The 12,693-nt window shown below is 41.4% G+C and overlaps 1 protein-coding gene across 1 annotated transcript; it reads left to right on the top strand.

Annotated features, from left to right (window-relative positions):
- The first annotated feature begins 262 nt into the window (after positions 1–262).
- On the top strand, positions 263–4,615 carry NDUFC1 (NADH:ubiquinone oxidoreductase subunit C1). The gene is made up of 4 exons (XM_047799059.1): positions 263–381; positions 955–1,058; positions 1,943–2,022; positions 4,285–4,615. The coding sequence occupies exons 1-3, from the start codon at positions 315–317 to the stop codon at positions 2,000–2,002; spliced, it is 231 nt and encodes a 76-aa protein (XP_047655015.1). The 5' UTR covers positions 263–314; the 3' UTR covers positions 2,003–2,022; positions 4,285–4,615.
- The last annotated feature ends 8,078 nt before the right edge of the window (positions 4,616–12,693 follow it).

Consider the following 12,693-nt stretch of genomic DNA (forward strand, 5'->3'; position numbering starts at 1 on the left):
CTTCTAAAATAAGAGGATTCGCTTCTCCTCACAGGGTTGTGAGTCGGGGTTATGAAATAAACTCTCAGAGAAGTGGCTAAACAATTTTTTTGTTTCCGTTTTAATCCACTCCTACCTAACTCCATTTTACGTATTGAAGACTGAAACCAGCGGAACTAGAGTACCCTGCGGTAACTGCTATACTTGAGATTCACACCCCTACGCAGCGCAGCCACAGAGCCCGGAGTCCCTCGCCTCCGCCCGCCAGGGGGCGCTCGGCCCCGCGCCGACCCCGGAACCGCGCGACTTGGGGAGGCGGAGCCCAGTCCGGCAAGATGGCGGCGTCCGCGTTATTGCGCCCCTTCTCAAAGCTGCTTTCATCGGCCAGGCCCCCAAGTGGCTGTAAGTGTCTCTCCTCGAGCAGGCAGTCTACTCTTTTCGGCCTGCGGCTCCCAGGGCGAACCCCGCCCGCGGAGGCCGAAGGTGGCTGTGCGGCGAGCTCGTCCTGCTGTGACCTTCGCCAGCCAGTCCCGGAGCCCATGCTTGCCTCCATCCCTGACTCTCGGCTCCCCATCACCCGAGGTCCACCCTCCTCCGAGAGGCCACTCGACCCCTTTGGTCTCTGCGAATAGACTCTGAGCCCCTCGTCCTGCTGCTCTGCAGATTTGGTTCTGCAGATGCGGAGAGAGGGAACCTTTCCGGAGGCGCTTCTATCCGCCCACTCCTGGGTCGTGAGGGTCCTCAAAAGCCAGCGTAGTGCGAGGATTTGAAGAGGTCCTGGATGACAGGGGCCACCCACCTGGCCCTGTTGGTGGCCCAGGACGAATTACTTGACCACTCTACCTTTCTTTCCGTGGCTGTCTTAAGAGAGGAGGTAGAAGGGAGGGTTAAATGCAGTAGTAACACATGTAAATGTCAGATTTATTTCCACAGGACTGTAAATTATAGATTTACAGAGTTTGCATCCCCTTTCAGCTTCAGCGCGGTCAAAGTTCTACATTCGGGAACCACCACATGGCAGCCCTGACTGGCTGAAAGTTGGACTGACCTTGGGCACGTCCGTTTTCTTGTGGATCTATGTAAGTATTTACTCCCTTTCATCATGCGACTCCAACACAGTGGAGAGGACGAATAGCAGTGCGACATTGAATGTTGCTGAGCAAATGTCTCATACAATAGGATATCTATATAATTGCTAATAATGTTTCTCCATGAGGGAAATCTTAGAGACTAAAAAATATTAAGGTTTTGGGGCACCAAGAAAATGGGAAGAGGCTGAAACCTGTCATTGTTTGAATGGCTTTTTTGTGAATGGCAGTTTTACTGCATGATTAATTATACTTTATTTCTTAACAAAGATAGCAGATTTGAGTTTTATGAAGGTACTATTTTCAGATGCCACAGGGGTGGATCATAAATAAACAAGCTATGCAAATTAAATCCTATTAGACTTACAAAACATAAGTTTTTTGTTTTTTTGGTTTTTTTTTGGTCTTTTCTAGGTCCGCACCTGTGGCATATGGAGGTCCCCAGGCTAGGGGTCGAATCAGAGCTGCAGCAGCCAATCTACGCCACAGCCATAGCAACGCCAGATTTGAGCCACATCCACAAGCTACACCACAGCTCACAGCAACACCGGATCCTTAACCCACTAAGCAGGGCCAGGGATGGAACCCTTGTCCTCATGGATGCTGATCAGGTTTGTTACCACTGAGCCACAACGGGAACTCCAAGGGTTGCCTTTTCAAATTTAGTGTGTCAGATTGTGGTGAGCAAGTATATATCATTCATAGTTTTTGGACTTTTGTATCCTTTAGCCTTTTATTTCTAGCTAGAATAGTTGTAATTCTTTTAATCTGTCCTTTTTCCTCTTGCAAAATATAAATATCACTAGTTGGTCTCTTCTTTCTCTTTAAGTTGCCAGGAACATTACATTCTAATTTTAACTATTACCTACTTCTAGCTCATCAAACAACATAAGGAAGATGTTTTAGAGTATAAAAGAAGAAATGGATTGGAATAAACTTTTGAAATACTGATACAGTAAGTATGCAGTTTTAAAGGATGAATGAATAGATTATGCAAGTTCATTTACCTCCTTTTAAATCATGTATTTTGGGTTTTTTTAAATTAGGTTTATCCTTTTAGCATCCATATTCCTGTTTGTGCTAAACTTATCTCTTAGCATAATTACTTTTAATCATTATGCTTTGTGTTCAAAGAAAGTTGTGCTTAAGAATGAAAGAAAAATCATATTATTTTTTTAACTCTAATAATGCTATAAATGGTGCCTTCCTAGCACTTAAGACAAATTATTGTTGTTTGTGTATTTATTTTTTTCTTTTCTTCCTTTTTTTAAAATTTTTAAAAATTCACTCATCCACAGCATATGCAAGTTCCCAGGGCCAGGGATTGAATCCAATCTACAACTGCAGCAATGCCAGATCCTTTAACCTACTGCACCAAGCTGGGGATCAAACCTCCTCAATGACCCAAGCCACTGCAGTCAGATTCTTAATCCACTTTGCCATAGCAAGAGCTCCTATTTGTCTTTTTCTTTTTCTCTTTTGGCCACCCCATGGCATATGGAATTCCTGGGCCAGGGATCAGATCCGAGCCGAAGTTGCAACCTAAGCCACAGTTGCAGCAATGCCAGATCCTTAACCCACTGTGCCAGACCAGGGATCAAATCTTCATCCCAGAGCTCCCAAGATACTGCCGATCCCATTGCACGACAGCAGGAACTTCCTATTTTTCTATTTCTTATTATCTGTTTGTCATATACCACACTTGAATTTAAATTCCATGAGAACGGGTATTCAGTTATTAAATTTTTTACTGCATGAACATTTCATTATGATGGTCACTGTAACTAACACCCAGTTGGACAATTCCTGATAAAACCTAGCTGTGAACAAGATAGTATACACTGCATGGTCTGTGATTTAAAGGAGAGAGTGAGAACTTCCCTTGTGGTGCATTGGGTTAAGGATCGGGGTTGTTACTACAGTGGCCTAGGTCCCTGCTGTGGCATAGGTTCAATCCCTTGCCCGGGAACTTCTACATGCTGCAGGCACGACTGAAAAAAAAAGAGAGTGATTTTATTTTATATGTATATGTATACTATATTTCTGAAAACCATTTTAAAGAAATCCTGTATTAATCCTTTTGTAAAATGAAAAATCTCAGTTTTGGAATTTCCTTTGTGGCTCAGCAGGTTAAGAACCTGACTAGGATCTGTGAGGATGAAGATTCAATCCCTGGCCTTGTTCAGTGGTTAAAGATCTGGTGTTGCTACAAGCTGTGGCATAGGTAGTAAATGCAGCTGGCTCTGGTGTTGCTGTGGCTGTGGCATAGGCCCGCAGCTATAGCTCCAATTCAACCCCTAGCCTGGGAACTTCCATGTGCCAGAGATGCGGCCCTAAAAAGACCAAAAAAAAAAAAAACAACTCAGTTTTCATGTATTAGATTGATTAAAGTAGATAACTCATATTGGCTGTATAATAAAACAATAATCACGAATATATTTTTTTCTATTATTATCACTGTGCCCATTTCACTACTTCCTTCAGTCCATCAAGAGATAAAAATGAGGAGTTCATATTGTGGATCATGAGATTACGGACCCAACTAGTATCCATGAGGATGCAGTTTCGATCCCTGGCCTCGTTCAATGGGTTAAGGATCTGGCATTGCTGCAAACTGCAACATAGGTCACAGATGCAGCTCAGATCTGGCATTGCTATGGCTGTGGAGTTGGCCAGCAGCTGCAGCTCCAATTTGACCCCTAGCCTGGGAACTTCCATAGGCAGCAGATGTGGCCGTAAAAAGAAAAAAAAGAAAAGAGATAAAAATGAGTATTAAATCAAAACTGGATACTTTTGCTACCCCTGTAGTTCAAATTAAAAAAAAAATTTTTTTTTTTTTTTTTGCTAAAACGTAAATAAAATGAGGGGTTGATTTGTTTTCTAGACTTCCCCTGATGCTTCTAAGTTGAATTATTCAGCATGGTCTAATTTTATTTTTAATTCTTTTTATGGCCACACCCACAAAATATGGAGGGTCCCAGGCTAGGGGTCGAATCAGAGGTGTAGCTGCCAGCCTATACCACAGCCTCGACAACACTGGATCCTTAACCCACTCAGTGAGGCCAGGGATTAAACCCGTGTCCTCATGGATACTAGTTGGGTTTGTTAACTGCTGAGCCAGGACAGGAATTCCAGAATGGTCTAATTTTAATATTACATCTGCTGGTTAATGCTATAGTTTTTTGGTTTTTTTTTTCTTTCTCTCTCTCCATTATAGGTATGTTCCATGTAGTGATTATAGGAGTTCCATTGGATTCATCAATCTGTTGAGTTCTAAATGTGAGAGAAATATGTGAATATGTGTCAAGTCAGCATTTATGTTTTGCATAATTAAAAAAAATAATGTCTGTATTCTTCAGATGATGTATATTGTGATAATGTATAGACTGTCAATTCTAAGGTAGATTATTAGAAGTATTTTAATGTGGAAAGTACTATCAATAATAAGGTCAATGGTAATTGAGAACATCTTGGTAAGAAGACTTCTTAAGGATACAGGCTAAAAAATGATTGCTGAAATAAATCTTTCTCCTTATATCAACTTTTAATTTCTAATCACAACACTTGTGCTTCATTGTATCAGGGTGGTAGAACTACTCCTACTCTATTATTGAAAATACAAAAGAACCCAAATACTCTTTTATTCTAAAGGAGAAAGCAAAAATGAATCCTATTACCAGATTTTCTTCTGACTCCATTTCCTTGAGTTTGAATGATTTTCATTTGGGTGACTGTTTTTACACCAGTTATGGCAACATGAAGTTTGTTGACTCTTTTTGCTAAATAAGACTTTCATCTAATGTATAGCAAACTCTGGGCTATCTAAAAAGGAGGTGAGGGGGGAGGCAGGGTTGGTGAGAGTTAATAGGCAAAAATTTAAAAACACTCCATCTATCCCTCATCAGTTAAAACTTACTTATATGCCACTTCATTAATTCATAATTTAAATACTAATGTACCATACATTTAAAAATTCATTATTTGTATTGCCATTCTGAGGTTAAGTAGAAAGTTTCATTGCCTTCTAAATGACTTTGTGTGTGTTTGGGGCTCTGGTCAATGGTTTTTTTGGGAGATTCATGGCCCTATATCTTTGGAAGTCACTTCTGAATATAAATTCAGAGTTTCATTATTTCAGAATAAGTATTGAATCCAAATTCAGTGAAAGACCAGATATAACAGTAGCTATTAACTTTTGTCAATTCAGAGTCCTCGCTGGTAGAACTGAAAAGGACCTCAAGGGTCATATAGACCAATTCTTAATTTTACAAACACAAAAACCAAAGGTAGAATCATTTGTCCCATATCACTGTAAAGTAGAATAATAGACTCTTTTTTTTTTTTTTTGGCTTTTGAGGGCCACACAAGCAGTATATGGAGGTTCCCAGGCTACGGGTAGAATCAGAGCTGTAGCCACTGGTCTACACCACAGCCACAGAAATGCGGGGTGTGAGCTGAGCCTGCAGCCTATACCACAGCTCACAGCAATGCTGGATCATTACCCACTGAGCAAGGCCAAGGATCAAACCCCCATCCTCATAGATTCGTTTCTCTGAGCCACGACAGGAACTCCAGAATAATGGACTCTTAAAGATAACCATGTCCTAGTCCCTGGAATCTGTATACCTGTTAGGTTATATGGCAAAGGGGGATTAAGGTTGCAGATGGAATTAAATTTGCTAATCGCCTGACGTGGAGATGCAGAAATTATCCTGGATTATCTCATTGGGCCCAGTGTAATCACAAGGTCCTTGTAAATGGAAAAGGAGGCGTCAGAGTGTGTCAGAGTGATGTGATATGAGAAAGATTCAGCTGGCCATTGCCAGCTTTGAAGATGGAAGAGTGCCAAGAACCAAGGAATGGAAAAGTCAAATTCTCCCCTGGAGCCTCAAGAAAGGAACACAGCTTTGCTGACACCTTGATTTTAAACCAGTGAGACCCATGTTGGATTTCTCACCTACAAACTGTAAGGTAACAAATTTGGGTTGTTTTAAACCACTAAGTTTGTTATAACAGCAGTAGGAAACTAATTTTGTCACATGGTAATAGACCAAGAAGTCAGATATCAGCTCCTAATTTGAGAAACTTTACGCTAAAGGAAATACTTAAAATTCACATCCCTACATGGAACAGAAAACTCTAAGATACTTGAGATTCTGGAAATTGATAGCCTTGGAAATAAAATACACCTTTAATAAACAAGATCTCTGTGTCAGGCCTTGAAAATGTAGCTACCCCGTGTAGACTTCCATCTTGATTGTGCCTGTATAACTCCAAGGGGAAGTGATTCATGAAGACCAGGGCTGTTCAAAAGGACTTTCTGCAGTGATGGAAATGTGTCCATCCAGTTTGCTACTATCCAGCATAGTAGCCACTACTCCCATATGCCTACTGAGCATTTGTAATGTGATTAATATGACTTCATTTTTAATATTATTCATTTAATTTAAATAGCCACGTGGAACTGGTGGCTACAGTATTGGATAGTACTGATGCAAATTATTCTTTAACACCTCCTAAAGTTGTGTCACATAGACGCACTGGTAAAAGAGGCTTTCTAAGGTAAATATTGAAACCTAACTCATATTAAACTAAAAAAGAAAGGTTATGAGGATGCAGAGTTGACTCATAGACCCCCATATCAGGAATGCACCTGGGCCCAGGAATAATTTGGGCTTGAAATTCAAATGTCATCAAGACTTACTCTTGGCTCTTCTCTGTGTATCTGCTTTATTTTCTTTGCACACAGACATTCTCTTCCTCAATCCACATTGTAAAGAGAAGGCCACAGTCAATAGTCCCTAGGTTTTTACATCTCAGTTTAAGACAGTGGCTGGACTGAGCAAGAATCATTCTGATAGTAAACTCCTAAGAGGAACTTGGTCAAATGATGATTCCTTTTGCAGTAATGTAAAAAAATTTCTATAAAAAAGAAGATGCATGGAGTTCCCGTCATGGCGCATCAGAAATGAATCCTAGGAACCATGAGGTTGTGGGTCCGATCCCTGGCCTCGCTCAGTGGGTTAAGGATCTGGCGTTGCCATGAGCTGTGGTGTAGGTCACAGACGCAGCTCGGATCCCGAGTTGCTGTGGCTGTGGTGTAGGCCAGCAGCAACAGCTCCGATTAGACACCTAGCCTGGAAACCATAAGCCGCAGGTGCAGCCCTAAAAAGACAAAAGGCAAAAAAAATAAAAAGGAAGAAGATGCAGACAAAATCATGTCATATGCAGTCAAGTTCTCTACTAGATTAAAATCAAATTTTTTCAGGTTTAGTATTTGTGATATAGTCATCTAAATTACTTTCCCTGTTGGTCTAGAGGTTAGAATTCAGCACCTTCACTGCTGCAGCCCAGGTTCCATCCTTGGTTTGGTCTGGGAACTGAGGTCCTACATCAAGCCATGCTGTGGCAAAAAATAAAAATGAAAAGATAAATTAACTTTTAAGTTGCCATAGAAAAAACGAGCTATAAAGAGCTCAGTTTTAAGTATAAGAAGTCATGGGTTGAATTTTGCCACCCCAAATATGTTGAAGTCCTACCCCCTAGTATCTCAGAATGTGATCTTCTTGGAAGTAGGATATTTGCAGATGTAATTAGTTACAATGAGTATGGTGGAATAGGGTGGGCCCTTAATGCAGTGCGACTGGGATATTTATAAGAAAAGAGACACACAGGAAGAAGACAGCTGTGTTATGACAGGCAGAGATCGGAGAGGTGCATCTGCAAGGCAAAGATTACCGGTAAACATCAGAAGCTGGAAGAGGCAAGGCACAATTCTTGCCTACAGGTTTCAGGGCAGGCGTGGCCCTGCCCACACCTCGATTTCAGACTTGTAACATCCAGAACTGAGAGAATAAACTTCATTTTAAACCATCCGAGTTTGCAGTAATTTGTTATGGTAGCCCTTGGAAAATAAGATGGAAGGGTTAGGAAATGTCATGTTCATTTTACTGCAGAAGAAAAAGTGAATAGATGGGGAAGGGTACAGAGGAACCCTCCAAGAACAGTTTCAGAATTTACCATCTTGATTACACTTTTCCTTCATTTTATCTAAATATTTTCGGCCATCAAAAGGGTGCTTATCAGGGTTAATAGGTGCAAACTGTTGCATTTGGAGTAGCTAAGCATAAGATCCTGCTGTATGGCACAGGGAACTATATCTAGTCACTTGTGAAGAAACATGATGGAGGATAATGTGAGAAAAAGAATGTATGTATATGTATGACTGGGTCACTTTGCTCTACAGCAAAATTTGAAAGAACATTGTAAATCAATGATAATAAAAATGTGTGTGTGTGTATATATGTATATGGAAAAAAGGGTGTTATTGGAATTCTTTTGTGTCACAGTGAGTTAAGGATCTGGTGTTGTCACTGCAGCACTTGGGTTGCTGCTGTGGTGCAGGTTTGATCCCTGACCCAGGAACTTCCATGTGCCACAGATGCAGCCAAAAAAAGGGAGGGGTGCTTCTCAGGACTTTCTTAATTGCTTGCCAATTTTTCTTCCTAGATACTCTTCTAAATTGTTTCACTTTATATTGATCTGTTGAATGTACAGGTTACAGCCTAGGGACATAGTATTAAGAAAAACAAAGCTATTTCTAGCTTTTTTTGGAGCCTAGGAAATCAGTCTTTGAAAATTGCTTTTAATTATATGAAACTTAAGCCTTGAATAAGTGTGATTAATATTGCCAGTAGAGGATCCTTACAATATGTTTTCAAAACTAATATCTTTGTCAACAATCACAAGTGGAGAACATCCTAGACAAGCCAAGTTATCTCTCACCCCAGATTCTTTGTTTCCAACAAGACCAAGAAGAATGTCAAGGATGTGCTCAAGGGCGGCGTAAACAATGTGACTAATGGCTGGGAAACTTGTCTGAACCTTACAGAGTCTTCTATAGCAAAGACCTACTCTTAAAATTCTTTCGGGATTCTGGAGAAAAAGCTTGCCACAGAGTGTATTTGACAACCCACAGGCATGTTCTCTCTTGGGAAATGTTTCATCAAGATGTGAAAAGTGTTTGCCTTCAAACGGGAAAGCAACATATCCTACAGGAGCAGTAGCGAAGGTAGCAAATTCCCTTTGATCAAAGAGCCGTGAGCTTTTAGCTAAGACGAAAAGAGATCTGGAGAAGTGTCACTATTTATCTCACAGTTTTCCCCTCTCCCAGCTGTGATGGCCACATCCACCCTAGGGGACACAATAAACTCCCACTGGGCTTATGATGAGATGGTGGAACATAATGGGTCCTGTCATGTGTGCATTGAGAGGCATCCGAACATTGTTAGAGAGCCTTGAGCGTTGACTGGAAGTCAGTATAACTCTCCTCCTCCAACTAGCTGAGCATGTTTTACACTTAATGTGCTTTAGAGCTTACAACAACCCTATGAATAAAGAAATTACCCACATTTTACTCAGACCAGTGAATCAGACCAGGTATCTGATTCCCAAACTCAGGTTGTTAACCACAATATTATACTATCCAGATTTTTTTCATGTGTAAAAAGAATAATCAATATTTTCCACCTACTCCTTAAGATAGTTTAGAGGATGAAGTACAAAGATAAATGTGACAGTACTTTGGGAGGAGTTCCCGTCATGGTGCAGTGGAAACGAATCCAACTAGGAACCAGGTTTCGGGTTCAATCTCTGGCCTCAATCAGTGGGTTAAGGATTCGGCGTTGCCGTGAGCTGTGGTGTAGGTCCCAGACACAGCTTGGATCTGGCGTTGCTGTGGCTCTGGTGTAGGGCGGGCAGCAACAGCTCTGATTAGACCTCTAGCCTGGGAACCCCCATGTGCCATGGGTGTGGCCCTAAACAGACCAAAAAAAAAAGATGTGATAATACTTTGGAAAAAGTTTTTAAAGCCAGATATGCACGTGTGGTTTTTGTTGTTGTGGCCACAACCATGGTATGCCCACGGTATAGAAACTGCACCACAGCATGACAACGCCAGATTCTTAACCACAGGCCAACAGGACACTCTGCAAGTGTGTTATTTTTGCGTTGTTTGAATTAGTTTGTTTAGGGAGTTCCTGTTGTGGCTCAGCAGTAATGAACCTAGTACTGTGAGGATGCAGGTTTGATCCCTGGCCTCCCTCAGTGGCCTAAGGATTTGGTGTTGCCATGAGCTATGGTGTAGGTCACAGACACAGCTCAGATCCCGAGTTGCTGTGGCTATAGCATAGGCCTGCAGCTGCAGCCCCACTTTGGACCTCTAGCCCGGGAATTTACATATGCCACAATTGTGGCTGTAAAAAGAAAAAAAAAAAGTTGGTTTGCATTGTTTAAATCAGTTTGGTTTTAACCAAAGCCTTTAGATTACATTTACCTAGTCAGAGATTTCTTTGTGATCATTGACCCCATTGATGGTAGGCTTGACCGTTACTCCTGAGAAAAGAGTGGTTCCACATTTCTTTAACCTGAAACTATAACCTCTGAGTGATAGCAGAAATCATATCTTTTTCATTGATTTACATCCTGAAGCAGTAATAATAAATACTTGATAAATATTTGTGAGATAAATTATAACCAATCCTTAGCAACTAGCATAGTCTCTAGCATGTTATAGGCATTTTGGCAGATACTTACAGACAGTTTCACTGAAAGTAGATGGCTGCTATGGAACCTGGAGATGATCCAGAAAAGCTCAGAGTCTGCCCAGATCCTGAGTCTAAGTCAGAATTCTGAAGAGGAATTAGGATAGTGTCCTGGGAGCCATGGTTATTTACAAATGTTTACTCAGAAGGAGTACTTTTCAGGGGAAATGGCAACACATTATATAACAGTATGATATATGCATTAATTCATTTAAATGTATTTGCTGCCTTTGAGTATTTCCTCTCTCTGACAACTAAGACAAAATTCAGCCCTGAGTACACCAAAGAATAAGCTGTAGTGGCAGGCTGACTTCTTTTCTTTTTTTTGTTTGTTTTTAATTTTTTTTTTCTTCTTTTTAGGGCTGCACCTGTGGCATATGGACATTCCCAGGATAGGGGTCTAATTGGAGCTGCAACTGCTGGCCTATGCCACAGCTCATGACAACACCAGATCCTTAACCCACTGAGCGAGGCCAGGGGATGGAACCCGAAGCCTGTGGGTATTAGTTGGGTTCCTTACTGCTGAGCTGAGCCACAATGGGAACTCCTGTTTTTTAATTTTAAATTGGGCAGCACCAAATTGGAAATGATTAGGAGCTCTCCCACAGATGTGATTTGTCAGTCTGCCCTAGCTGCTAGCAGTTCATTCTAGGATGGGCACCCAATGCTGGTCAAAGGTAGCAAGTGTACTAATTGCATTTTGTTAGATTCAGGACTACCTAACTTCTTAGGGAGAGTCTCAGTCTGGCTCCTTCTTTGGGATGTGGAAGTCTAAACTTCCAAGTAACTACCTAATTACTCTTAAGGTTTAATCACTAAGAATGGCAATTACTCAGAGTATCAAAAAACCTTTCTGACCATTGGCTTGTACACCTTAAGTGAGAATATGTAAAATATTATTAGAATTAGATTGAGAACTAGAACTTCTGAGGAATGTTTAGTTATTCACTTAGCAAATGAGCAAATATTTTTCCTGTAATATGCCAAGAGAAATTGGAACTAGAAGAATTATATTTGTGTCTTTAAAAAGAAATAATAATGGAGGAGTTCCTGTTCTGGCTCAGCGGGTTAAGAACCTGACAAATTGTCCATGAGGATTCGGGTTCCATCCCTGGCCTCACCTTGTGGGTTAAGGATCCAGTGTTGCCACAAGCTGTGAAGTAGGTCACAGATGCGGCTATGATGATCCTGCCTTGCTATGGCTGTGGTGTAGGCCCTCAGCTGCAGCTCTGATTTGACCCCTAGCCCAGGACCTTCCATATGCCACAGGTGTGCCCCCCAAAAAGGGAGTTTCCTGGTGGCCTAGCAGTTAAGGATCCAGAGTTGTCACTGCTGTAGTGTGGGTTTGATCCCTGGCCCAGGAACTTTTGGGGGGCAGGCTCAACCAAAACCAAAAAATAAACAAAAAGATGACCATCAGTCCCTGAACATTCCTCCCCACCACCTGATCCTTTGCTAAATGGAATAATCGTCACCTCCCTCAGAAGGCTGAAAAAATTTCAAGTGCCAAACACACATAAGGATTTATTATAGTTGGAAACGATCCCTTCCAAAGATTAATCACTTAGAAAATGTTATGAGTTCCCTTCGTGGCGCAGTGGTTAACGAATCCGACTAGAAACCAGGAGGTTGCGGGTTGGGTTCCTGCCCTTGCCCAGTGGGTTAACGATCAGGCGTTGCCGTGAGCTGTGGTGTAGGTTGCAGACGCGGCTGGGATCCCGCGTTGCTGTGGCTCTGGCGTAGGCCGGCGGCTACAGCTCCGATTAGACCCCTAGCCTGGGAAACTCCATATGCCACGGGAGCGGCCCAAGAAATAACCAAAAAAAAAAAAGAAAAGAAAAGAAAAAGAAAATGTTATAAGCGTAAATTATTGGTTTCCATATTCAAACCGTGACAGATTCTTGTAGCCACAGTGAGTCAAGTGATTGAAATCTAGAAGAAACTAATGATTTAACGTTTTTACTTAATTTGGAAATACTGGTTTCATATCCCATAGAGAAATATACAGCATTTTTAGAGTTTAT

The sequence above is a fragment of the Phacochoerus africanus genome, chromosome 10, assembly GCF_016906955.1.
Source record: "Phacochoerus africanus isolate WHEZ1 chromosome 10, ROS_Pafr_v1, whole genome shotgun sequence".
NCBI lineage: Eukaryota > Metazoa > Chordata > Mammalia > Artiodactyla > Suidae > Phacochoerus > Phacochoerus africanus.